This window comes from Ursus arctos, unplaced genomic scaffold, assembly GCF_023065955.2.
Source record: "Ursus arctos isolate Adak ecotype North America unplaced genomic scaffold, UrsArc2.0 scaffold_19, whole genome shotgun sequence".
Lineage (NCBI taxonomy): Eukaryota > Metazoa > Chordata > Mammalia > Carnivora > Ursidae > Ursus > Ursus arctos.
In genome coordinates, this window is record NW_026622863.1 from 47,654,804 (window position 1) to 47,681,617 (window position 26,814).

General features: G+C 51.7%; 1 protein-coding gene across 1 annotated transcript in view; it reads left to right on the forward strand.

The window, feature by feature from the left end:
- The first annotated feature begins 28 nt into the window (after window positions 1–28).
- Window positions 29–26,814, forward strand: part of RELB (RELB proto-oncogene, NF-kB subunit) — a 28,697-nt gene continuing 1,911 nt past the window's right edge. The window contains exons 1-10 of the mRNA XM_057314476.1: window positions 29–265; window positions 1,230–1,277; window positions 6,815–7,161; window positions 15,406–15,563; window positions 16,895–16,986; window positions 17,160–17,291; window positions 18,836–18,940; window positions 24,357–24,572; window positions 25,332–25,400; window positions 25,522–25,599. Coding sequence (XP_057170459.1) covers window positions 211–265; window positions 1,230–1,277; window positions 6,815–7,161; window positions 15,406–15,563; window positions 16,895–16,986; window positions 17,160–17,291; window positions 18,836–18,940; window positions 24,357–24,572; window positions 25,332–25,400; window positions 25,522–25,599 — 1,300 coding nt within the window. The 5' untranslated portion in view covers window positions 29–210. The remainder of the gene's footprint in view (window positions 266–1,229; window positions 1,278–6,814; window positions 7,162–15,405; window positions 15,564–16,894; window positions 16,987–17,159; window positions 17,292–18,835; window positions 18,941–24,356; window positions 24,573–25,331; window positions 25,401–25,521; window positions 25,600–26,814) is intronic.

Consider the following 26,814-nt stretch of genomic DNA (forward strand, 5'->3'; position numbering starts at 1 on the left):
CCGCCCCCGCCCGCCGCCCGCCCGGCCCGGCCCGGCGCCCCCCGCAGCCCCGGGCGCCGCGCGTCCAGCCCGGCCTGCGGCCCCAGCCCCTGCGCCGCTCGTCCGACCCGCGATCGTCCTCCGGACCGTGCCTCCTGGCCGCTTGGCCTGCCGGCGTGTTTGTTTTGATCTGGGCCGGCCTCCGGGCCGTCCGTCCCCACTGGTCGGGCCATGCCGAGTCGCCGCGTCGCCAGACCGTCCGCTGCGCCGGAGCTGGGGGCCTTGGGTAAGCGGGACCCGGGTTCAGGAGAGGAGTCTGGGGCGGGGCTGGAGATGCGGGGGTTCTGGGGGCCCCGGAGTAGTCTGGGGGTTCCTACAGGAGTCTAGGGGTTTTGGGGGGCGAGGCTGAGGGTTCCAGGGACACTGTATTAGAGGGAAGGAAGGAGTCAGAGGATACTGATGGGGTCCTGCCCAAGGTAAGAGGGAGGCGTCCCACTACAGAGTGAGAAGGGGGCGGGGCCTGACCCTGAGGCAAAGGGAGGGGCGGGGCCCGACTCCTTGGGAGAGAGGGGCGGGGCCTGACTCAGAGAAGGCGGGGCGGGAGCCGCTCCCGAGTTGTGGGGGCGTGGCCAGGCTCGGAGAGGGCGAGACGAAGGAGAGGCCAGACTCAGAGTGGGCGAAAATGAGGGCCCTCGCTTACCGAAGGGGGCGGGGCCTGACTCTGAGAGCGAGAAGGGGGTGGAGCCTAACTCAGAAGGAAGCAAGGTCCTACTCTGAGTAAGGGGGAGGGGCCTGACTCCGGCAGGGAAAAGGGGGAGGGCCTGTTCCGAAAAAAGAAGGGCGGGGCCTGACTCGGAGAAGAAAGGGGGGTGGGGCTTACTTTGGGAGAGAAGTGGCAGGGTCTGAGAAGAAGGGGACAGGGTGACGCTGAAAAACTGAAGGTGTAGGGTGGACCCTGAGAGAAAGGAGGGGGTGGGGCTTTCTTGAGGTTGAGAAGGGCTCCTCAAGATCCGACCTTAAGGAAGAGAAGGAGCCGGCCTGAGTGTGATGCAGGGTGGGGAGAATGACAGACACTAGGGATCGGGTCCATAAGTTAGAGAAGGAAGCAAGGCCAGACCCTGCGGGCGTTAAGGGTGAGGGGGCCTGATCCGAAGGGGCGGGGCCAGGAGAGAGACGGGGAGGGACCTGGGAGACTCCGGTCCTCCCGCTGCATCTCCATCACCTCCTGAGACATGCCTCCCTCCCCGCAGGGTCCGCGGACCTCTCCTCGCTTTCGCTCGCCGTTTCCAGGACCACGGGTGAGCAGCCCTACACAGTTCCGGCCCACCCGCGCGCTCAGGACGGGGGAGGGGGGAATCCTGTGGAGGCGGCTTTGGTCACGCCTCTGTCTGGGGTTTCGCCCAGGTCCACCTCAGCTTTCCTCTGACCGCCTGTGTTCGTCCCCGCCGGTTGAGATGGGGGTCCCAGGTGGCCCTACCTCCCGGGTGGTTAGGAGCTGGACAGGTAAAACTAACCACCTATTCACCCTCTAAGAGGAGTCCTCTTTAGAGATTTGCCACGGTACTGCAGAGGGTAATAATGACAAGCTGATGCCGCCACCTCCTCGCTCTGTGAATGCCTGCAAATCACTTCTCTCTGGGCCTCAGTTTTCCTCATCTGTAAGATGGACATTATATCAGTGCCTCCCTTTGCCAGGGATTGAGAGGATTCAATGAGCTGATACAGGCAGACTTTCAAAGCAGTGTCGGGCACACCAGTAAAGTCTCAATAAGTGTTAACTGTTGCAGCTGGTTTTATTAGTATTATTATTGCTATTATTATTATCACAGCCTGTAACAGTGGTTCTTTTTTTTTTTTAAGCTTTTATTTATTTATTTGAGAGAGAGAGAGAGACAGCCAGTGAGAGAGGGAACACAAGCAGGGGGAGTGGGAGAGGAAGAAGCAGGGTCCCAGCAGAGCAGGGAGCCTGATGCGGGGCTCGATCCCAGGACCCTGGGATCAGGCCCTGAGCCGAAGGCAGACGCTTAACGACTGAGCCACCCAGGTGCCCCACGTAACAGTGGTTCTTAAACCTTTGTGTGCATCGGAGTCACCCAGGGAGTTGTTAAAACAGATTGTTGGGCCCTATCTCTAGAGTTTCTGATTCAGTAGGTCTAGGATCGGCCCTGAGAGTTTGCATTTCTAGCAAGTTCCCAAAAGATGCTGAGAACTAGTCAGGATGGTCCCTCATCTAGTGCCACCCAAAGTTCAGCGCTGCCTGAGAAAATGCAGAATCAAGGCTAAATGACAACATCCTCTCTCTTATAAATCTGCTGGGATTTGGGAGGCAGGGACTGAGTCCTGTCACCATGAAGACTCGGCCCCTAGTGGGCTGGGGCTGGGCCTGGGTCTGGAGGTCCATCTTGGGATGGACCCCAGAAGTGCTGCCTGGCTGTGGCGGAGGCTCTGCCGGGTCCCTATGGGGTCTGAGAATGTGGACAATGGTGAAAGGTGGGGCATGGCTTTGGGGACAGGTACTGCCCACGCACCCGTTCTGGGCAGGAACAAGGCTGAGGTTTTTTCTGGCCCAAGATCTTTGGTTTCAGTTGAGAGTAATTTGTGATGTCATCTCTTCAATAAATATTTATCGAGCGCCTGTTCTGTACCTCGTCCTGTGCTGGGCAGCTCTGGGGACTCGGCAGTGACCGAGACAGCCCTGACTCTGCCCTCATGGGTTCCTTACCTAGATGTGGAGGCAGGCATGTAGGCAATAAATTAAATGTGGGGTTATTAAATGTGATAAAGGCTCTGAAGAAGTCTTGGTGTCAGTGATATCTAACAGCAGGGTAAGGATGGCAGAACTAAATGCTGTGGCAGAGTGGGAGGGGAAAATCTCCCTCATTCTGATGGGCTAGACACGTACTGGGCCCTGGGTATCCAGCGGGCATGGGGCAGACATGTCTCCTCCTCTGAGATGCTCACAGTCTGCAGGAGGAGACAGATCAGAGTCCCTTAACACAAAGTCATGCCAAATCCTAATCAATGCCACGAAAATGATAAAACAAAGCTATGTAACTGTGAGTGACTGGAACTATCTTAGGGACCAGGGGACTATCTCAGATAAAGTGGTCAGGGAAGACCTATCTAGTAGGTGACATTTGAGCAGGGACCTGAAGGAGAAGGAGGGGGGAGGAGGCCATGAGAAGAACTGGAGGAAGGGCATTCTGTGAGAGAGCAGGCTGTGCTAAGGCCCTGAGGCCAGAAAGACATAGCTGGTTTTCTGCTCGTGTGTGGCCCATCCTGGCTGTCCCTGGATGGTGGCGCGTCTGTGTGGGAGGTTGGGGTGGGATGGAGGAGTGTTATTTGAGTTGAGCCCTAAGTAAGGAGAAGTTCCCAATGTTTGCTGGCTGAAAGAGGTTTTTTTCCCCCAAAGATTTATTTATTTATTTGAGAGAGAGCGAGAGCGAGCAGGGGGAGGGACAGAGGGAGAGGGAGAGAGACTCCTCTAGCAGACTATTGGCTGAGCACGGAGCCCGATGTGGGCTGGACCCCAGGACCCCTAAGACCATGACCTGAGCAGAAATCAAGAGTTGGCTGCTCAACGAACTGAGACCCCCCCAGGCACCCCCCCCAAAGGGGATTTTTAGATAATAATACAATTAGCTAACTTTATGGAGGTGCTGGAGTGGTCAGACACGGTGCTAAGCAATTTAGCTGTGCGATTGCGAATCCTCATGTTCACACCTTGAGATAGCTCAGACCTCATTTTATAGAGAAAGACTCGGAGAGGGTGAGAGACTTGCCTGGGGCTGCACAGGATTCCAACCAACACTGCATGCTCTGAAAGCAGGTCTGCCACCCTCTTCATTTTATAGATGGGGGGTGGGGGGGGGACTGAGGTCTAGAGAGGGAAAGCGGGTTGGTTACCCAAGTCCATAAAACGTCTCCCAACACGTTATCCACTGGCAGCCGGCATTTACACAGCGCCTACTATCGGTGGCACTTTTAAGTACTTCCCACGTATTAGCTCATTTAATTTTCACAGCAGCCCAACAAGGCACTATGACTGTCCATTTTACAGATGGAGAAACTAAGGCACAAAGGGGTTAAGTGAGGGGCTCAGGGCTCTCCAGTTAGCAAGTTGCAGAGCCAGGATTTGAACTGAGACAGTCCAAAGCTCAGGCCACTGCTGCCTGGGCCTCAGTTTCCCCCTGCAGCCTGGGAGCTCCTCGGGGGCGCAAAGTCTAACTCCTCTTCGGGTCCCCAGTTCATCCAGCACAGATGCCTAAGAGGATTTTTCCAAGTTGAAGTGACCGGAGGTTGGCCCTGCCAGGGATCGACAGCCTGTTCCTTCTTCTGTCCCAGCCTCAGTGTCCCCAGCTACCAAATGGGGGTATCTTCCCTGCCCTGCTGACTTCACAGATCACATGAGATAAGGGGAGCAGGAAAACTGCTTTCCGAGGAGCAAAGGTCTGGCTGCCAGGAGCCACTCCCCGAGAGTGGAGGTGGAGGACAGGTCTGGGAGTGGAGCAGGCTGGCGTTGATCCGTCTGTGGCCAGCGGCTGGGGCAGGCAACCCTGGAAGGGACATCTGGCCTGGCCTGGCCTGCCTCGCTGTGTGACCCCAGGCTTGCTTGCTCACTCTGGCCTTCCCCTCGTCCTGTGTATGGAATGATGGGAGGTTTGTTTTGATTTCTCCACGGCCCCTTTCAGGACTGAGCTTTCCTAAGGAGGTGATGAGGGGCTTCCCCAGCATCACTGTTACTACCCCCTTGGGGAACAAATCTGGGATGGTGGGTGGGCGCTGCGGAGGGACTGGGCCGGGCTGCAGAGCGGGTGATTGCCTGGAGGTGAAGGCTCGACCTCCTTGGATCTTCAGACGTTAGCCAGTGACCCCTCCGGGTTCTATGGTGGGCTTTGGGGAGGGAACGCCCCCACATCTTATTTAGAATCTTGGCTGTTTAATTTTTTCCTGGTCATAAGACCCTTGGCTTCCTTGGATCCTCAACGATGCTTTATAATTCCTGGCCTCAATGTTTTTTAGAAGGCACTTGAGGGTACCCTGACCCTGGGGCCCCAATATTGGGAGCTGAAGGGAGGGTAGCCCAAGAGGGTGAGATAGGGGCTGGGGTTTGGCACTCCAGGGAGCCAGAGCCCAGTTTCCCAGGATGGAGGAAGGGAGAAAGGTGGAGGGTTCCAGGCGGGGATGGGGTTGGGGAATCTGTCTTAAAAGATGAAAGTCTTGACCACTTTCTGGACCTCACCTTTCTCTTTCTCTTTCTCTTCCTTCCACAGATGAATTGGGTAAGTATCACAGGGCAGGTCTGGGCGGGGGGGGGGGGGGTGGCGGTGTGGGGTGAGGAGTACAAGTGCCCACAGTGCAGGATCTGGGCCTTCCTTGCTGTTGGGCAAGGGGAGGGTCGCAGTGTGACTTCCAGGACCGTTGGGGGATTTTAATGTCCCTGTTCCCAAAGTACAGGCAGTACTTGATACTTAGAAAAGTCTCCCCGCCTGAGCCGCCTTGAGTGTCGTCATTACCGTGAGCATCCGTTCATTCTTTCAGTGAACTGTACCGAGGGCCCACCATGTGCCAGGCACCGTTCGAGGCACCGGGGAGTCAGCCACGAACCAAACAAGGTCCCCCCCCCCACTTCCTGGAGCTGACACTGTGGTGGGGGAGACAGTAGGAAAAGGAATCAATGAACAAGATCATGTCAGATTGGGCTAAGGGCTGTGAAGGAAATAACAGGAAAGGGGCGGAAGGCCTGGGAAAACACACACTAGATGGGCCTTTCGGAAGAGATGACATTTGAGCTGAGACCCGAAGGACGAAGAGCCAGCGTGGGCTGAATGGGGGGAAGCATGGAATAGGCAGATGGGGAGTAAGGACAACACCCCAAAGAGGGCCAGACTTGCGGAGCAAGCAACAGAAAAGACACTGGAGCGAGGCAAGAGGGGGGTGGCGGGAAGCCGAAGGCCCAGGACAGCAGGGGGCCAGTCCACGCAAGGCTCTGTGGCAGGGGTCAGGAGTGTGGGTTTTTGTGTGGTTGGTTTTTTTCTGAGATGAATAGAATTTGGGGAAGGTTTTAAGTGGGGAGGATGTTGCCTTGGACTCTTAAGGGAGATGGGAGCCAAGGGAGGTCTCTGAGCACAGTGGGGACAGGGTCTGACATAAGCTACCTCTGGCTGTGTGTCGGGGACACACTTGGAGGAGGCCAGGTGGGGAACAGGATCAGTGGTTTAGAGGGGAGACGGTGAGCGTGGACCAGGATGGAGCCGGGGTGTGGGGAGAAGCGGTGGGAGCGTAAACATATATTTGAGGTAAGAGGCGGAAGTAGTTCAAGGATGGGGAACAGGTGTGGGATCATGGGCAACTAACATAGGTGTGCAGGCGTCCAGCTCGGGCACCTGGTGGCTGGTGGTGCTGCTTTCTGAGGTGGGAACTGCTGGGGCAGAGCAGCTATTATTCTTGTTATTATTAACCGGGGGGCGAGGAGGAGGCAGGGACACCTGTTACCTGGCCCTACCTTTATCCAGGTGAGAGGGGATGGAAACAGGAATTCAGGTGCGTTAGGGAGGGGAGTGCACATGAGGGTGCAGGAGAAGGAGAACCCAGGCCGATCCCCGGTTTCTGGCCTCAAGAACCGGGGAGCTGTTTGCAAGGAGGGGAAGGGATTTGGGGGGGTTCAGTGCCGAGCCCGTCCTCCCCCGCAACGCACTCGGCTCACAAGGACTATGTCTTGAAGAAACGAATGGATGGGGAAAGGCGGGGCCGCATAGGTCTGCGTGGGGGGGGGGGGTCATCAGGCCCTTCCTTCTATCATCAGCGTCACCTCCAGTTTTTGCTTCTCCCGCAGAGATCATCGACGAGTACATCAAGGAGAATGGCTTCGGCCTGGAGGGGGCGCAGCCGGGCCCGGGCGAGGGGCTTCCGCGCCTGGTGCCTCGCGGAGCGGCTTCCCTGAGCACCGTCACCCTGGGCCCCGCGGCGCCCCCGCCCCCCGCCACGCCGCCGCCCTGGGGCTGCCCCATGGGGCGGCTCGTGCCTCCGGCCCCGGGCCCCGGGCCGCGGCCGCACCTGGTCATCACCGAGCAGCCCAAGCAGCGCGGCATGCGCTTCCGCTACGAGTGCGAGGGCCGCTCGGCCGGCAGCATCCTCGGGGAGAGCAGCACCGAGGCCAGCAAGACGCTGCCCGCCATCGAGGTGAGGCCCGGGGCGGGGTGCCGCGCCTCCCCGCCCCCGAGATTCGCGCGCCGCTGTTTCTCGTGTAGTTTATGGTGGTTATTATTACTGTCGTTGCTATTGTTGGAGCGGTGAATACTCTCACCTGGCCCCGGATTCCAAAGGACATTCCAAGAAAGGCCTCCTTCCGGGCACTTGGCAGTAGGGACCAAAATCATCATTGCCTGGAAGGACAGGGTCGCTGGCCTCCTGGCCCACAAGGGAGGCCCTAAGAACTGGAGTGGCCGGGTTTGAATCCTTGTTCTGCCATTTACTAGCTGTGCAGGCTTGGGCTGGTTATTTAGTCTCCCTGTGCCTCAGTTTCCTTCTCTACAAAATGGGATGATGATGATGATGATGATAATAATAATAATAATGATAATAATAATAATAATAAGTAACCACCGGGGTGTCAGGAGGCATGGATGAGTAAATGACACATGCCAAGGGCCTCCAACTTGGTATGTGCTCAGGAGAGAGAACTGGTGTTAGGATTATTGCCATCGTGACTCCTAGGCCTGGCCATTCCCCTTCTAGGAAATTGACGATGTAGATAAGCCAGCCTCTGGGTGGAAAAGAGGGATGTGCAGCATTATCCCCCACAGCCTTGCTGTGTAAGGAAGTGGGAACTGCAGAATTAATCAGCAGGGCACTGGTGGGGCAGTCCGGGAACATCTACCTACACACTGGAATCCTATGCAACCATGATAAGCATCTGTGCGTGTGTGTGAGTGTGTGTGTGTCGATAAATATAAATACATTCGGTTCACACAGAAAGATTTTATTTTATTTTATTTTAAAGATTTTATTTATTTATTTGACAGAGATAGAGACAGCCAGCGAGAGAGGGAACACAAGCAGGGGGAGTGGGAGAGGAAGAAGCAGGCTCATAGCAGAGGAGCCTGATGTGGGGCTCGATCCCATAACGCCGGGATCACGCCCTGAGCTGAAGGCAGACGCTTAACCGCTGTGCCACCCAGGCGCCCCTCACAGAAAGATTTTAAAATGAAGCCGTCCCCTAGGCATGGCTAGATGGGGAACCATCTCCAAGATATATTAATAAACCAAAAAAAAAAAAATTGAGGCACAGAACCCTTCGTCAGGGATTATACTACCTTTGGTGTCAAAAAGGGGGAAAATAAGTTCTCTATTTGTATTTGCTGGTATGTGCCTATGGAAACTCCGGAAGGAAAAATAGTCATGACTTTTTTTGGTCAGGGGAGTGCTGAATGAATAAGGTGCTGGTAAGGTTTTTCACTACATGCATCTTTATTTTGTTTTACAGTTTTAAATCCCATGGCTCAAAACTTCCCAAAATGTAAATTAATTTAATTAATACGTATTAACCTAACAGAACTTAAATTAAACTGAACAGAAGTCCACCACTCCTGCGCCCAGGCCCCAGGTTCTCCCCAGAGGTGACCATTAAAAAAAAAAAAAAAAAGATCTATGTATTTATTTGAGAGAGAGAGGTTGCACGCGTGTATCGGGGGGAAGAGCAGAGGGAGAGAGAGAGAAACTCAAGAAGACTCCGCACTGAGCACGTAGCCCCATGTGGGGCTCGATCCCACCACCCCGAGATCATAACCTGAGCCAAAACCAAGAGTCAGACGCTCCACTGACTGCATCCCCAGACACCCCCAGAGGTGAAAATTCTTGTCAATATCTCATGTATCCTTCTGGGAGTAGTTTACGATTATACAGGCACACATGTGCGTACATATGTACAATCCCCCCCTTTGTACATAGAGAGGAGTATAATCTAGATACTATTCTGCACAGTGGTCTTTTTTGCTTAAGAATGTATCTGGAAGGGGCGCCTGGGTGGCACAGTGGTAAAGCGTCTGCCTTCGGCTCAGGGCGTGATCCCGGCGTTGTGGGATCGAGCCCCACATCAGGCTCCTCCCGCTATGAGCCTGCTTCTTCCTCTCCCACTCCCCCTGCTTGTGTTCCCTCTCTTGCTGGCTGTCTCTATCTCTGTCGAATAAATAAATAAAATCTTAAAAAAAAAAAAAAAAAGAATGTATCTGGAAGGGGCGCCTGGCTGGCTCAGCCTGGAGACCATGCAACTCTTGATCTCAGAGTTTTGAGTTCGAGCCCCACATTGGGTACAGAGATTACTTAAAAAAAAAAAAAATCTGGGATGCCTGGGTGGCTCAGCCAGTTAAGCGTCTGCCTTCAGCCCAGGGTCATGATCCAGGACCCCAGGTCCTGCATCTGGCTCCGTGCTCAGCAGGGAGCTTGCTTCTCCCTCTGCCTGCAGCTCCCCCTGCTTGTGCGCGCTCTCTCTCTCTCTGGAAAATAAATAAATAAATAAAATCTTAAAAAATAATAATAAATAATTTTAAAAACTAAAAAAAAAAAAAAAAGGAATGTACCTTGGAGCTCAGCTAACCTCAGCCTGTCGAAAGCTGTCCCATTCTCTACCATTGAACCCCGTTGCATGGGGGGTGCAGATTCGCTGTGCAGGTCTTCTGTTGGTGGGTAAGTTAGGTTGTTTCCCATCGCCTATTTTGAGCAAAGCTGTAGAGAACGACTCGGTTCATCTATTACTTCCTTCATGTCACGCAAATAACTTCTGGAAGCGGAATTGCTGGTCAAAGGTAATTTGATAGATATTGCCAAATTGCCCTCTGTGAGCGTTGTACCCACGACTCTTTCTCCTGGCTGGTGTCTGAGAGGCCTGGTTCCTCGCGCCTCCCCGATACAGCGCCTTCGTATGCTTCTGGATCTTCGCCCGAGGGTTTCTCGAGTCTGAATTGTGTACTGATCATTCCACTAGCCCCGGGTTCTGGCCCAGGCTGCTCCCTAGCCATCAGCTCCCAGTGTCCTCTAGGCAGCCAGAGGGGCCCTGCTGAGTTACACATCCGCTCTTCTGCCTTGCTCAGAACCCTCTCTTGGCTCCCTAGTGCCCTCAGGAGGAAGCCCAAGCTGCTCCCTGCACCTCTAAGGCTCTCACTCCCTGACTCCTGTTGCCAGTTCCCACCCAGCCCCTCCTCACTCGCCACCCTCCAGCCACTAGGCCTTCGCCCATGCTGTTCTGCCTGTAGTGCTTTCCTCCCCAAGCCTGGTCACCCCGTACACATCCACAAGGCCTCAGCCCACCTCCAGGAAGCCTTCCCTGACCCCCACCCCAGGTCTGATCTCCTTCACATGAGGTCTTCTGTTTTTCTCCTCCTCTCCCTCAATGGGATTTGTCCTCATAGGTCTATTTGCAACCCCGTCCTTCCCCCACCTCGTAGGAAGCAGGCAACGCAGTGGTTACAAATATGGATCTTAGAGTCAGAAAGACGTGGTTTTAGCCTTTCCAGCTGTGTGAATTGAGGTGAGTCCAGTGCTTCTGCTGGCCTCAGTTTCCTCGTCTGTAAAATAGGGTTGGAGTTCCTGCTCCCACAGGATGCTACGAGGAAACCAGGAAGGTGGCCCAGCACCAGCGGAGAGGCTCCCTCCTTACTCAGCGAGGTGGTTGTTGTTTAATTTGGCTCCAGACATTGTGGCCAAAAGCAGCATGCAGGGCGGAACATTCTGGTTAAAAGACTGGTTTACTTGGCAATGTATAGTCCATCACCGGATTTTCAGGAATGGGGCAAGTGTGATGCAGTGAGGGGTGTTGTCATAACCCCGTATTTACCTTTAAGGATTTTGTTCATTTTTCCAATCGACAGGGCTTTTTTTTTTTTTTCAACTTCATGTCCCATCTTTTTCTTTTGAAAGATTTAAAACCTACAAGTAATAGACAAGAATAGTGCAGCAAACATGCCTGTTGCCTTATTTGCTTCGTGTCTTTCTCTCCCTTTATATAGACATTTATAGAGATTTGAAGTCAGTTGGAGATAGGATGATCCTTCGCCCAGAGTGTTTTGGTGTGTATTGCTTAAGAGCAAGGATGTTTTCCTACAATGTAGGAGCTATAGAATCATGATACCAACGCCACACTCTGGACACTTAATATTCCTCCAAGGAGATTATCTGATATTAAACCCATATTCTAATTAGCCCCCAAATATTCTTTTTCTTTCGAGATTTTATTTATTTTTAATTTTTTAATTTTTAAAGATTTCATGTATTTATTTGACAGAGAGAGCCAGCAAGAGAGGGAACACAAGCAGGGGGAGTGGGAGAGGAAGAAGCAGACTCCCAGCGGAGGAGCCTGATGTGGGGCTCGATCCCAGGACTCTGGGATCATGCCCTGAGCCTAAGGCAGACGCTTAACAACTGAGCCAGCCAGGCGCCCCCCACCAAATACGCTTGAGAGCTGTTGTTCTTGTTGTTCACTTGTTTAATATTCAGTCCAGGGTCACATGCTGTGTTGAGCTGGCAGGTCTTGCCATGGTCTGAATGTTTGTGTCCCCCTAAAATGCATCCGTTGCAATCCTAGCCCCCAGTGTGATGGCACTGGGGGGGGGGGCTTGGGAAGTGCTGAGGTTATGAGGGCAGAGCTCACATGACTGGGATGGAGGATTTTATAAAAGAGACTCCAGACAGCTCGCGGGCCCCTTCCAGCAGGAAGGCGGCGGTCTGCAGCCTGGAAGAGAGCCTTCACCGGAGCCCGACCACGCTGACACCGTCGTCTCAACTTCCAACCTCCAACTGTAAGAGAGAAATTGCTGTCGTTTACGTGCCATCCAGGTTCATGGCATTTTGGGGTAGCAGCCCGCATGGACAAAGACAGATGTCTTCAGTGTCTTTTGACCTGAGTTCATTTCTCCATCGGACTTTGTGTTTGGGGATGGGGACATTTGCAGAGGACAGGATGGATGTTTTGTCGAATGTCCCGTGTTCCGTGTTTGTTGGCTATTTCCAGATGAGATCAGGTCGTGGGTTTGGGGGGGACACCCCAGGGGTGATGCTGTGGCCTTCTTGGTGTCTCACATCAGGAGACATAGGGCGGCAGTCTGTCCCCCTCTCAGTGATGCGGGGTCAGAGCCTGTACTCCGGCCGCCGTAACGAAACACCACAGGCTGGGTGGCTTGGAGAACAGAAATGTATTGTCTCAGCGCTCTGGAGGCTGCAAGTCCCAGATCAAGATGCTAGCAGATTTGCTTTCCTCCAAGGTCTGTCTCCTTGCCTTGCAGACGGCCTCCCTGTCACTGCATCCTCACTCGTCTGGTGTCTCTTTGTGTGTCCAAATGACCTCTTACAAGGACACCGGGCAGATTGGATAGAGCCCATCCTAATGGCCTCATTAACTCAATCACCTGAGGTCCTGAGGTTTAGGGCTTCAACATATGAATTGCAGGGGGATGCAATTTAGCCCATAAGAGCGAGTGCCCAGTGGGGCTCTTTGTTGTAAGGGGACAGCGTTCCTTTGTAATGGGTAATTTACCTGCCCGGTGATACTTTGAGGCTGTGTTTTCCCCAACAGGCTATTCTACGTCTTTCCAGGCAGTTTTTCTGGCTCGGTGTCGGTTTTGATTTGAGGGAGTTAGAAGAGTAAATATCCAACAATAGGGAATGACCTGACTCTGGCTCTGGATTTAGGATTTTTATTCCCGTCTTTCCGAGCGGGAAACTGAGGCTCAGAGAAGGGAAGTTACTTGCTCAGGGGCACCCGACAAGTTTACTGTAGTACTTACTAAGCACTCCTGTGTGCCTGGTACTTAGTGATACCCATTCTACAGATGAAGACGGAGTAAAGAGGTTTATCATGCCGATGGCCAGTGCTAGAGCCTGGATTTGGTACCAGGTCTGACTTATTCCAAGGCCTTGTGTGATGTCTTAAAGACGAGAAACTTTCAGCCCTGCGGTTCTCATGAATCCTGAGACTTGATTCTGAGCTTTTCTGAATCTCCTAATATTGCAGTGGGGAGCTGGTTAAATGAATAGCTTTAACCCTATCTGACTCGGTAGAATTTATAGACGATATTACTTCCCTCTACTCATAATCATCACCCAAATCCATGATGCCCTAACTTTAATATGGAGGAGAAATAAAAGGAAAATAATACAGCTTAAAAGCACCTTTATTTCAATATGTAAATACTTAGGCACAGCCCCAGGGAATCATAATAAAGGTGGCAGTTGCTTGGGACCTCATGAATTCAGGGGCCCCATAAACAGCCTGACCCAGCCAGGTGGATTTAGTGAATTAAATGCTGTATGGCCAGGGTTGCATTTGGTGATGGGGTCTTCCAAAGTGGCAAACATCCCTCAGTCTAAACAAAATCCAGTCTTCCCTCAATTAACACGGTGGCCAAAGTCCTTGAAAATTCAGTGTATTTTTAAATTATGGGAAAAAGAGAGGCGCCTGGGTGGCTCAGTCAGATAAGCATCTGCCTTCGGCTCAGGTCGTGATCTCAGGGTCCTGGGATGGAGCCTGGTGTTGGGCTCCTTGCTCAGCGGGGAGCCTGCTTCTCCCTCTCCCTCTGCCTGCTGCTCCCCCTGCTGGTGCTCACTCTCTCTCTCTGTCAAATAAATAAATAAAAATCTTGAAAAAAAAATTATGGAAAAAAGGACTCTATATGTAAAATGGCTAGGTTCTTGGCTCTAATCACTTTAAACAGGCTTGTCCCCGATGTGAATATTGGCAGGATCAGAAGTCTTGCAGGACTTGTGTGGGACTGTCCCTGCTATTGCAGGCTGTGTGACATCACTGGCTCTGGGTCCTGCCTGCTGTGGGCTTGGGTCCCCATCATTGTGTCAGTCCACATTACCCCCCCAATATCCCAAATGCCCCCTAGAGGGCGGTACTCCCCCGCAGAGATGCACTCATTCATTATTTGTTTGTAGGTAGGCAAGGGCTTTGGAAATTCAGAGCAGGCTTTACAGGGTCCTTGATGGCAGCAGATGCTTAACCAGCTGAGCCACCCAGGTGCCCTTATTTTTATTTTTAAGATTGATTTATTTATTGGAGGGGGTAGGGAGGGAAAGAGAAACTTTAACAGACTCGGAGCTGAGCGGGGAGGACAAGGTGGGGCATGGTCCAATGACCATGAGATCCTGACCTGAAGTGAAGCTGAGAGTCGGAGGCTTAACTGGCTGCACCACCCAGACGCCCCTGTCTCATCCTTTTCAAATGCAGGCTCCAAATTTTCCCCAAATTTGAACAAAAAAATTTTTTTTTGTAGTTTTAAAAAAAGTTTTATTGAGGTATAATTTATATATGCAAAAGGGCGCATATTTAATGTGTACGTTTTGATGAGTTTGGACGAAACATTTTTTAATTACAGAAAAATGGGAAGAATAGTACAAGGAGCACCTGTGCTGTATTCGCCAGTTGGCATTTTGCCGCCTTCTCTGTGTCACGTTCCTCCATACAGACACATGCGCATGCGCGTGCGACGGACAAGTACACACGTTGTTTTTGCTAAACTATTTGCACTGCGTTGTAGATATCACGTTGCTTCACCGCTAGACACTTCAGTGGGCACCTTCTGCGAGTAAGCTCCTGCGTGGTGACAATGTTATTAGCATCCCTGGGAAAATTAACAATATCCCATTGTATCAAACAATGTGTTAAATGTCCCACTTGTCCGCAAAATACGCTTTATAGTTATTTCTTCCTCCTTAATCCAGCATCCGGTTAAGGATATGTCATGTCTCTCTGGCCTCTCCCCCCCCCTTTTTTAATCAACATCCAGTTGATTGAATCTTACGTGTCCAGCTCTATACATTTTTACACACATATACACTGTAATTACCAGCCAAGTCAAAATACATTATTTGTTCGATTTTCACTGAAATATGATGCCCATCTTTTTATTGGCTTTCACAACCCTGATTTTTTTCACCCGATGACCCCCGATTTGGGCTCATTTGAAGAATCACGGTGAGATTCGGGTGACATACTTCTGGGGGGCTGTCACAGAAGTGATGTCGTGCCTTCCCAGTGCAGCCCGTCAGACTGCCCAGGTCATTTTGGCCCAGTATTGGTGATGCTGACCTTGATCCCTGATTTAGGTGGTGTCCAGTGCATTTTCCGCTGTGAAGGTGCTTTCCTCATTAGTAAGTTGTCTGTGGGAAGTACTTTGAGACCGTGTGTGCATCCACGTTTTTAAAACTCATAGTGGCCGAAGAAGGCACATCTGCGGGGCAGCTATCATGTTATGAGGCCCCCAGGCCACCAGTCGGAAGCCTTTGGTTTAGGATCTCAGAGGGGTCTTAAACAAACCCCCTTCCGTCATCCTGGGGGAGAAGGTTGGGGAGCTATCAAAGGAGGCCCCAGAGAGTTTGGATGGGTGCAGGTGTCTGCCATGGGACCCCAAAAGTGCACCTGTCTCCCTGCAGCTCCGGGATTGTGGAGGGCTCCGGGAGGTGGAGGTGACCGCCTGCCTGGTGTGGAAGGACTGGCCTCACCGAGTCCACCCCCACAGCCTCGTGGGGAAAGACTGCACCGACGGCGTCTGCAGGGTGAGGCTCCGGCCTCATGTCAGCCCCCGGCACAGGTACTCGACCCCTGACCCCCAGCCCTTCACCCCAGGTCATGGAGATGCCCAGGGAGACCTTAGGGCAAGGGGCCGCTGGGCCAAATTCTCCCCCACTGCATTTCCTGGACGGGAAGACCAAGGCCAGGCCTGGGGGTGGTGGAGGGGCGTGCCTAAGCCTGGCCCCCTGCTGCACACACCTTCACACACACTTGTATTTATCCCCATTTTGTCGAGGTGGAAACTGAGACTTGGAGGAGTAAATGAGCCCAGACAGCCAATGGCAGAGCAGGGATTTGACTCCAGACCTGACTTATCTGCAAGATCATTCTTTCTTTCATTGATTATTTATACGTTTTTAATACATTTTTTAAAAAGATTCAGAAAGACTGTACAGTGAAAAATAAATTTCCTTCCATCTTTGGTCATGCAGCTGTTGGTGGCCCTTCCTGGAGGTGATTAAAAACATTCTATGCACGTGTATGTTTTTCTCCCCTTACAAATGGTGGCAGACACCTGTACCTCGTTTTTATGTTCCAGTACATCTTGGAGATCATTCCTATAAGCATTTAGAGCTGCTTTATCCTTTTTCTTGGCTGCATAGTATTTCAGCAGACAGCTGTATACCATTAATCGAGCAAGCTCCCTAGTCATGGGCCCTTAGGATGGTTCCAAGCTCCTGTGGCCCTGTTACTAAATGCATGGCTTTACGTATATATCATTTCTTCTGTAGGATAGATTCCTAGAGATGAACTCGCTGTCTCTAACTTCAGCAATTTACTTTCACTGTAACCTTTCAGTGATTTCTAATTTAGCGAAGATGTAAGGTCCGTGAGAGCAGGGCTTTTCTCTTTTGTTCCTCGCTGTGCCCTCCCCAGTGCCTAGCACGCTGCCTGGGACACAGCAGGTGCTCAGGAAGCATTTGTGGAATGAATGAATACTGCCATATTGTCCTCCGAGACGTAACTGCTGGAGCAATGTACAGTCCCACCTGCCGTGGGGGAAAGTGCTTGATTCTTCACAACGTCCCCAGGACAGAGCGTCCTCAAACGTTTTGATCCTCGCCGTGTTGATGAGCTTTTTAAAAATCGCATTGATGTTTATTTTGCAGTTTTCTTATTACAAAGGAGGTGGGCCAGTGTTTTCATGTGGCAATGGTGAGGGGCACTCCCAGGCGCTCTCGAGAATCCCCAACACTCCTGAGAGGTTGAGACCCCGGGCCCCTCCTGGTGCTGGGGCCCCTGAGACTGTGAGCCCCGAGGCAGCATCTGCCGGAGTCCTCCTGTGGTTTAGGGCTAGACCCGCCTCGTCATGAGACCTCCCTTCACCCACTCCTCCCCCTCCCCATTCAGCTTTAACAATCTGGGCATCCAGTGTGTGCGAAAGAAGGAGATTGAGGCCGCCATTGAGCGGAAGATTCAGCTGGGCATCGACCCTTACAATGGTGAGTCCCTGAAACCAGCCTGACCGTGTCGTCCTCCTGAACCCCTCGCACCCTCTGCCACCCCTTCCCCTCACCTTCTCCTGTCTCGGGTATCCCCTGTCTCCGCAGCCCCATCCCTTCCCTCCCTGCCATCTCCGTCCCCCATCCTCAGCCTTCCCGTATCTCCCCTACAGCCGGCTCCCTGAAGAACCACCAAGAGGTGGACATGAATGTCGTGAGGATTTGCTTCCAGGCCTCATATAGGGACCAGCAGGGACAGATGCGCAGGATGGACCCCGTGCTGTCTGAGCCTGTCTATGACAAGAGTGAGTCTAGGGTGCTGGGGGTGTTAGGATTGTCGTTGTCTACAAGTACTGGAAAGCCCCACGTATGATGGCATGAACGAACAGGGAGTTCTTTATTTTTATTTGTCTCAATATTAAGTCTGTTCGTGTTGGTTCAGCGGCCCAGCAATATCAAGGCACTGGTTCAGCTCTGTGATTCCCTTGGTCGTGAGCTGGTTGCCACAGCTCCAGATATCATGTCTGTGTTCAAGGCATGATGGGCAGTGTCACCCTGTATGGTGTGCAGGCTGTACACTGCCCAATTCCAGTGGTCAGCATTTATGAGGTAGCCTATGGACACGAGGCCTTCTCGTATTGTAGAGTGCACAACCTGTGCCACTGTACTAGGCAATTCTAGGGAAGAGGCAGCATGAGTAGTAATACTTTTCTCTTTTATACAGAAAATAATATATTCCCCAGAATCCCCCTGGTAGACTTCTGCGTGTGTCTCATTGGCCAGAACTGGGTCTCATGGTGGCCCCTAGTTGCAAGGAAGTCTGGAGAGGGATATGGGCATGGAAGAGGAGATTGGGAATGGCTGTTAGGTTTTAGCAGCCTATAGTGACTGCCACAAGCATCAAGATGGGGAGAGAAATTAATCCAGCCAGGGCTTTTATGGGTGCAAGTGATAGAATTCCAACTCAAATGGGCTGAAGGAGGAAAAAAAAGAAGAATTTGTTCCATTAACTAAGAAGGTCCAGAGGTAGTAAAGTGCTTCAGGTCTGGCTGTATCCAGGTACTCAGCAATTTCATTTGGGACCTGTCTCTTTCCATCTCTCAACTGTACTTCCTTCAAGTTAGAGTAATTTTTGGCACAGCCCTCCCATGATGGAGGCAAAATGACTGTATGCACCTCTAGGCTTATATCCTACCAGCTTGGAATCTCTCCCCCATGTCCAAAGAGAGCTTCTCTTACACAGTATTTTTGGTTGGAGTCTCAGGGCTATCTCTCATTGGCCTGGTTTGGGTCATGTGCTCCTCTCTGACCAATCAGCTCTGGCCAGAGGGATGCAATGCTCTAATTGGCCAGGTTTGGGGCACGTGATCACTGCTGAGCTAGGGGGTGGGTCTGGCCCTACCCAATCCCCAGGACTGAAATGGGGGCATGGTGGGGCAGGGAGCTGTTTCCTGGAAGGGAAATAGAGGGGCTGTCAACAGAAGGGCTGGGACTGCTAGACAGGCAAAACGATGGTGTCTACTATAGATTTCAAGCCATTAATCCTCGTCTAAGAATGGTCTTGATCCTTGACCCCGCCAACTCTCTTCTGAGGGCTGATGGTCTCCCTTTGGGCGGGACACTCACTGTGCCTCAGCATGGAGGACTCGCGACTGTCCATCGACCCCTCTGTCTGAGCATCTTCTTTTTCTCCCCGGACCGCGGGGTCCCGGGGAGGATGGGGCGCCCCGGCTTCTCCATTTCCCATCTCTGCATGGTGCAGGGTGGGCCCCCACGGGTTGCCTGCTGAGGGTTTGACGACTGAATTCCCGTGTTTTCTTACATACCACTTCCTCTCGCGCTTGCGCAGAGTCCACAAACACATCAGAGCTGCGGATTTGCCGAATCAACAAGGAGAGCGGGCCGTGCACGGGTGGCGAGGAGCTCTACCTGCTGTGCGACAAGGTGCAGAAAGGTGAGGGACCTGGGACAGCGCGGGGGCGGAGTGGCGTCAGGTGGCTTGTGCCCGTGGGAGCCCGGGAGCCTGAGAGGGTGGGAGTGTGAGGCGGAGCTGGGTAACGGGGCCGGCGCAGTGGAAGGAGCCAGAACTCCGGTTTTGGAGTCAGACTGCAACAGCCAATTGGTTTATTCCCGCACGGAGCTGCTCACTCACCGGTTCATGTACAAACATGGAGAGCTGCGTGTGCTGGCCGTGCCGGGTGCCAGGCTGTGCCCACCACGAGCTCCGGGGGACTCTGACATTAAAATCCTGGAGTTGAGTGAATAAATGCTTTAGGGCAGCTGGATGAGGGCTACAGATGAAGAAAGCGGAGAGTGGCAGAAGTATCTCCTCCACTTTGTTCATGTGGGTTCCAATGTCCCATCTTCAAATAGGGTTTTTAAAAAACAGGCATGGGTGCCTGGGTGGCTCGGTCGGTTAAGCCTCTGACTCTTGATCTCAGCTCAGGTCTTGATCTCAGGGTCGTGAGTTCAAGCCCTGCATTGGGCTCCACGCCCAGCGTGGAGCCTACTTAAAACAACAACAATAACAACAACAGCAACACCACCACCGCCACGATAAAACCAACAACAGGTGCACATTGCATTGCCTGGGTGGCGGAGCTTTCCGTCTTACTGTATATATCTTTTCTGTATCCTTTGCATTCTTCATCCTGTGACTCTATTATAAATAACATCACCACCAAGGGTATTAAAGAGCTAACATGTATCTTTTTTTTTTAAAGATTTTATTTATTTATTTGACAGAGAGAGAGACAGCGAGAGAGGGAACACAAGCAGGGGGAGTGGGGGAGGGAAAGCCGGCTCCCAGCGGAGCAGGAAGCCTGATGCGGGGCTCAATCCCAGGACCCTGGGATCATGACCTGAACCGAAGGCAGATGCTTACTCTACTGAGCCACCCAGGCGCCCCAGCGAACATGTGTCTTGCTCTTATTATGAGCCGAGCTCATAATAGCACTTTCTACACCTCACTCATTAGATCATCTGATTGCCTAACAGTTCTATTATGTAGGTCCAATTATTAGCTCCCTTTTATAGATGAGGAAACTAAGGCACAGAAAGGTTAAGTAACTTGCACAAGGTCACACAGCTAGGCAGGAAGAGACAGGATTTGAATGAAGGTGGTCTGTGCTCATAATCGTTCTTCCGGAAAAAATAAAAAAGGAAGAAAGAGAGTTGAGGGACACCTGGGCGGCTCAGTCGGTTAAGCGTCTGCCTTCAGCTCAGGTCATGATCCCAGGGTCCTGGGATCGAGCCCCATGTTGGACTCCCTGCTCAGTGGGAAGCCTATTTCTCCCTCTGCCTTCCACTCCCCCAGCTTGTGCTCTCTCACTCTCTCTTTCTGACAAATAAATAAATAAAATCTTAAAAAAAAAAAAAGAAGAAGAAAGCTGAAAAAACTTCAGGAAGATGGAGGAAAAAGTAGTATTCAGAGTAAGGGGATAGGGAGGAATGGCTGGAGGGGTTGTAGGCACAATTTTACTCAGTGGGGCCAGGGAAGACCACTGTCAGGAGATGTCATTGGAGCCTTGAGGCATCTGTGTGACTCTCTAGGGAAGAGTGATTCAGCAGAGGGAACAGCACGTACAAAGGCCCTGGGGTGGTAGCAGGTCTCATTGCTGGAGGAGCAGCAAGGCCAACGGGGCAAGAAGGGAGCAGAGTGGGAGAACCTGTCACGGCCTCAGGGATCCCTTCCAATCCTTTCTCATGCTCTGTGATTATGTAGTTAATGTCTGTCTGCCCCACTGGGTTGTATAGGGCTGGGCTGTCACGGTGAGCAGTTGTGTCCCCCAGACTACTCGGTCCAAGGTCAAGCACTCATGAAGTTCTCAGGAAAAAAAAATTCTTTTACTTGTTCATTTTTTGGGGGGAGCACAAGTTTCATTCTTTAAGAAAAAATTTAAAAACCATTTTATTTTATTTATTTTATCTTTTTAAAAGATTTTATTTATTTGACAGAAAGAGAGAGACAGCCAGCGAGAGAGGGAACACAAGCAGGGGAAGTGGGAGAGGAAGAAGCAGGCTCCCAGCGGAGCAGGGAGCCCAATGCAGGGCTCGATCCCAGGACCCTGGGATCAGGCCCTGGGCCGAAGGCAGATGCTTAACAACTGAGCCACCCAGGCGCCCCTAAAAACCATTTTAAAGTGTACGATTCGTGGCATTTAGTACACTCACAATGTTGTGGAGCCAGTACTACCTAGTTCCAGAACGTTTTCATCAGCCGAGAAAGAAACCCCATACCCCTTTATACCCCATTATATAAGCAGTCACTCCGTCATCTTCCCTCCTCCAGCCCCTGGCAACCACTCATCCGTTTCTGTCTGGGGATTTGCCTCTTCCGGACATTTCACATAAATGGAATCCTACACTATGTGGCCTTGCGTGGCTGGCTTCTTACAGTTAGCTTAATGTTTTCAGGATTCATCCACGGGATAGTACGCGTCAGTGCTTCGTTTGTATGGCGGGATGATACTCCTTTGTATGGATATCTAATTTGTTTATCCGTTCGTAACTTGGTGGACATTTGGGTGGTTTCCACCTTTTGGCTATCGCGATGTGTTGCTACGAACATTCGGACGTTCGTGCCTAAGTTTTTGTTAGAACACCTGTCTTCAGTTCTTTTGGATATATGCCCAGCAGTGGGAGGTTCTTAGAAAATTTTAAGTGAACGAGCAAATGGAGATTGAGTGGTTCCTGTGCACTGGACCCTTGTGTTAGGCAGTGCTGGGACACAGTGATGACAGAGACCGGCCCGGGCTCTGCTCTCGCAGGGCTCCCAGTTCAGTTGGCGGGGGAGGGAAAGAAACACAAGTTACAAGTGTGAGTCCTGCTGAGAGGGAAGAAGACCAAACGCTAACACTGGACGAAAGCACTCAAACAGCAGGAAGACCAGACATAGTCTGGCCACCTTGGAAGGCTTCCCAGAGGAGGTGATATTTGAACCAAGATCTGAGCAATGCCAAGGAGATTGTTAGGGTCCTGGGAGTTGGGGCCAGAGCAGGGGAACCGTTCCACGTGTGCGTGAATAACTAGAGGCAGATGTGGGTCTTGTTCCATCATTTGTTCACTGTCCAGCCTCAGGCTGGTGACTTCACTACCCCCACCCCTCACCGAGCCTCTGTTTCCTTATCCCTAAAATGAGTTGGTGTTAGGATGAGACAGGTTCTCACTTACCAAGAACTACACTACAGAATTTCTGAGTGCCAGGCCTGAAGCTAGTACTTTGCATAATGCCAATGAAAGCAATCATACCTAACGGGGGTTGAGCACCTTTACTTGAGTGATTCAGTTAATCCTCCTAGCAACCCTGTGAGGTAGGTATTCTGATTTTGCTTCTGTTTAGGTGAGGAAACTAGGCCCAGAGGTATTAGGTAAGTTCCCCAAGCCCTTAGGAGCTGGTGGTGAAGAGCTGTAGCCCACCTGGATTCCTATCTTGGCTCCACCACATGTTGGCTTTGTGACCTTGGACAAGTGACTTCACCTCTCTGTGCCTCTGCTTCCTCCTCTATATAATGGGTTTCCTAAAGGTACTTTTTTCGTAAGATTGTTGTGTGACTTAGAGGCAACCTGTGTGTGTTTGATATATATAAAGCCTTAGTAGATGGAATTAGTGTGATGAGAGGCAATGCAATAAGACAAGAAAAAGAAATAGCAGGTAGAAGAGAGTCCTGGATCCTGACTATTCACTACCAGCTGTGTGACCTTGGGTAAGTCTCTTTCCCCTTCTAAGCCTCAGTTTCCACATATTTAAAATGGGTGTGTCAAAGAGTTAACATAGCAGGTCTGAGACTATTATCCTTTGAAAGGCCTGCTTACAAGGTTGACCCTTGGCTGGCTTTTGAGAATTTGGATTTTGAGGGCGCTCCCACTATTCCCTGACTGATGAGAGGGGCTCACTGTGCTTAAACTGTTTGTATGGACAGTGTGGATTGTGCTGCACACCTGCTCTGCTTCTGGGAGTCTGAAATTTTGATGTATGCCGGGTACAGAGTGCCTATATAATCAGCCACCAATGAAAACCCTGGGTGCTGAGTCTCCAGTGATAGAGAGCATTTCACATGTGTTGTCATAGTTTGTTCCGGGGGGCGGGGCATTAGCATGTTCTCTGTGACTCCGCCGGGGGAGGACTCTTGGAAGCTTGTGACCAGTTTCCTCTGGGCTTCACTGCAGGCACCTTTTCCCTTTACTGAGGAGGATGCTAGGTATCTTTTTGCTATAATAAATCATAGCATGAGTATGACTATACGCTGAGTCCTGTGAGTCCCCTTAGTGAATCACTAAATCTGACAGTGGTCTGGGGGACTTCTGACATGGTGGGGATATTAATTCTACCTGCCTCTCAGGTTGTTAAAGGATTAAATGAGATAATTTATATAAAAATATATAAAACACTTAGTGACTGGCACACAATGTGTGCTCGACAGGAGGTTGGCTGCTACTGCTATGATTGGTTTTATTCTTTTTTTTTTTTTTTTAAGATTTATTTGTTTTAGAGGGGCACCTGGGTGGCTCAGTCAGTTAAGGGTCTGACTCTTGGTTTCCACTCAGGTCATGATCTCAGGGTCATGAAATGGAGCCCCTCCTTGGGCTCTGCACTCAGCGGGGAGTCTGCTTGAGATTCTCTCCCTCTCCCTCTGCCCCTCCCCCTGCTTTCATGTGTGCATATTCTCTCTCTCTCTAAAATAAAATAAATAAAATCTTAAAAAATATTTGTTTGAGAGAGAGCGAGCGAGCATGCGCACACATGCACACTTGAGTGGGGGAGGGGCAGAGGGAGAAGGAGAAAGTCTCAAGCAGACTCCTTGCTGAACACGGAGCCCAACGGGGGGCTCGATCTCATGACCCCAAGATCATGACCTGAGCCGAAACCAAGAGTCAGACGCTTAAGTGACTGAGCCACCCAGGTGCCCCCATCATTAGTTTTATTCTTAAGAATATCAATATCGAGGGGCGCCTGGGTGGCACAGCAGTTAAGCGTTCTGGGATCGAGCCCCACATCAGGCTCCTCCGCTATGAGCCTGCTTCTTCCTCTCCCACTCCCCCTGCTTGTGTTCCCTCTCTTGCTGGCTGTCTCTATCTCTGTCGAATAAATAAATAAAATCTTTATAAAAAAAAAAGAATATCAATATCGGGGACGTCTGGCTGTTTCAGTTGGTAGAACGTGCGAGTCTTGATCTTGGGGTTGTGAGTTGAAGCCCCCTGTTGGGCATAGAGCTCACTTAAATCAAATGTATTTGAACTTTATGTATATACATATACATACATATGTATTTTCAAGAGAATATCAATATTGATTTGGGGGGCAGCTGAATGAGTTGGGGGCCCGGTGGGCCAGTGTCCTGGCTCAGCTGATGTCCCCACTTTCCCGCCAGAGGATATATCGGTGGTGTTTAGCAGGGCCTCCTGGGAAGGCCGGGCTGACTTCTCCCAGGCCGATGTGCACCGCCAGATTGCCATCGTGTTCAAGACACCGCCCTACGAGGACCTGGAAATCGCTGAGCCTGTGACCGTGAACGTCTTCCTGCAGCGGCTTACTGATGGGGTCTGCAGTGAGCCTCTGCCCTTCACGTACCTGCCTCGGGACCATGGTAACCACGGCAATCCAGGGTGACCCGCTGCCCAGAGACCAGGGCTTTGGCCTAGAGGGGACAGGGGAAGAGGCAGGAGTAAAACACAGGGCTCATGACTGTCCAGACAGGGGTTCAGTTCCTGGCTCTACCTCTTACCGGTCGTGTGACCTTGGCCTCTCTCTGCACCTCAGTCTCCTCCTTTGTAAAGTGGAAGTAATAGTACCTGCCTCATGGCATTTGGGGAGTATTTGATTATTTCTCCCCTCAGCATGCCTGCTCATGTCTGGCCCTGTAGTGGGTGGTGCTGGGGACACAGCAGTGACCCCAGATAGCCTCAGCCCCACCCTCATAAGACTCACAGTCCTATAGTGAATGGAACTGCTCAGGGGACTCAGATTGCTCAGAGGGGGCATTTGACCCAAGCTTGGAGATCAGGGAGGGCTTCCTGGAGGAGGGGATCGCTGAGCTGAGAATGTGGGCATGACTAAGCAATTCTCCAGGGGAAGTGGTGGGAGTTGGGAAATAGTGTTTCAAGCAGCTGGAGTAACAAGTGCAAAGGTCCTGAGGCAGGATTGTGCCTGCGGCGTCCCAGGAACAACAAAGAGGCCAGTGTGGCTAGAAGTAGGTTTGGGTTTCATTCTGATTAAGATGTGGACATCTATTTGCATTAGTTGGCCAAGAACTAGAACAGTTCAATGACTTCCTAAGTGGTCTCTATAATTAATTCTTAATTATTATTCTTGATGGTTAACATTGCCCCTGGTGTCTCCCGAACAGACAGCTATGGCGTGGACAAGAAGCGGAAACGGGGGATACCTGACGTCCTCGGGGAGCTGAACAGCTCTGGTGTGTCCCCTCTGCCCCTTTCCATGCCCATCTCCAGGTTCCTGGGAGGGGATGGCTAAGCCCTAGGCTGCGGAGGAGGGGCTGTGAGGGTCCGGGGGTCCTCATCTCTGTCTTCCCTCAGACCCCCATGGCATCGAGAGCAAACGGCGGAAGAAAAAGCCAGCCTTCCTGGATCACTTCCTGCCCAACCCCAACTCAGGTGGGTCATGGCTCAGATGGGTCCCCGCTCAGTGCAAGCCCCTGTTCTTTGAGGTGGGATGAGGGTGAGCTGCAGTCCTGCTTCTGGCCTCTTCGGGGCCCTCCGAAAGCTCCCCCAAGGCCAGAAACTCGCATCTTAGGCAGCAGCATGAAGTAGAAAGAACAGTTCAGTTTTTTATTATTTTATTTTATTTTATTTATTTATTTGACAGAGAGAGAGGCAGCGAGAGAGGGAACACAAACAGGGGGAGTGGGAGAGGAAGAAGCAGGCTTCCCGCTGAGCAGGGAGCCCGATGTGGGGCTCGATCCCAGAACGCTGGGATCATGACATGAGCCGAAGGCAGACGCTTAACGACTGAGCCACCCAGGCGCCCCAAGAAAGAACAGTTCTGGACACAGTCTGGGCCATTCACTTGCTGGGCCATTCACTTGCTGTGTGACCTTCACCAAGTTTCTCCACCTCTCAGAGCCTCAGGGACTCCTCTGAAAAGTTTCTCCATATACCTCCCTCATTGGCCTTTTAGATTTTAATGCATTTATTTTTACAGACACTATATCATGGGCACATAAGTGCGTTGTGTATGTGTACTCGTTGAATCGACACAATTGCGTCACCCCTCTTATTTTACTGGTGAAGAAACCGAGGCCCAGAAGGTAAAGTCTCATAGCTGAGGTCACCGAGTGTGCGGTGGAGCAGGGAGCTGTCCCTGGGCACGTGTACAGATGAGTGATGAAACACCATAGAATGGGTAGCAGGGTAGATAAACGATAGATAAATGGGAGGGGTTGTCAGAGCCAGCCAACCTTAACTCAGAGCCTGTCTCTAGCCCAACCACCCTCTGGCCTTCATCTCAGCTTACACTCCAGCCTCCACGTCCCATGAACTGCAGCCCTATCTGGCCGCCATCAGAAGCCTCCTGACCCGCTGACCACCAGCTCTAAGAGCGCTGCCCCCTACTACCCCAGCTACCCCAGGGTGCCCAGCTTCCAGTCCACCAACTCAGAGTCTGCTGAGCCTAGACTACTCCAGCCAGTCCCACCCTGGAGGTTTCAAGTATCACCTGTTGCTCCCCCATCCACTGCACCCGGTAACCAATGCCCAGAGCTCCACCCATAGCAACCACCAACCCAAGCCCACTTCACCAGCCTTCAATCCCCAATTCTCAAAGCCTCTCTTCATTAGCCACCGCCGTTCATCTACCTCTTCCATCACCCC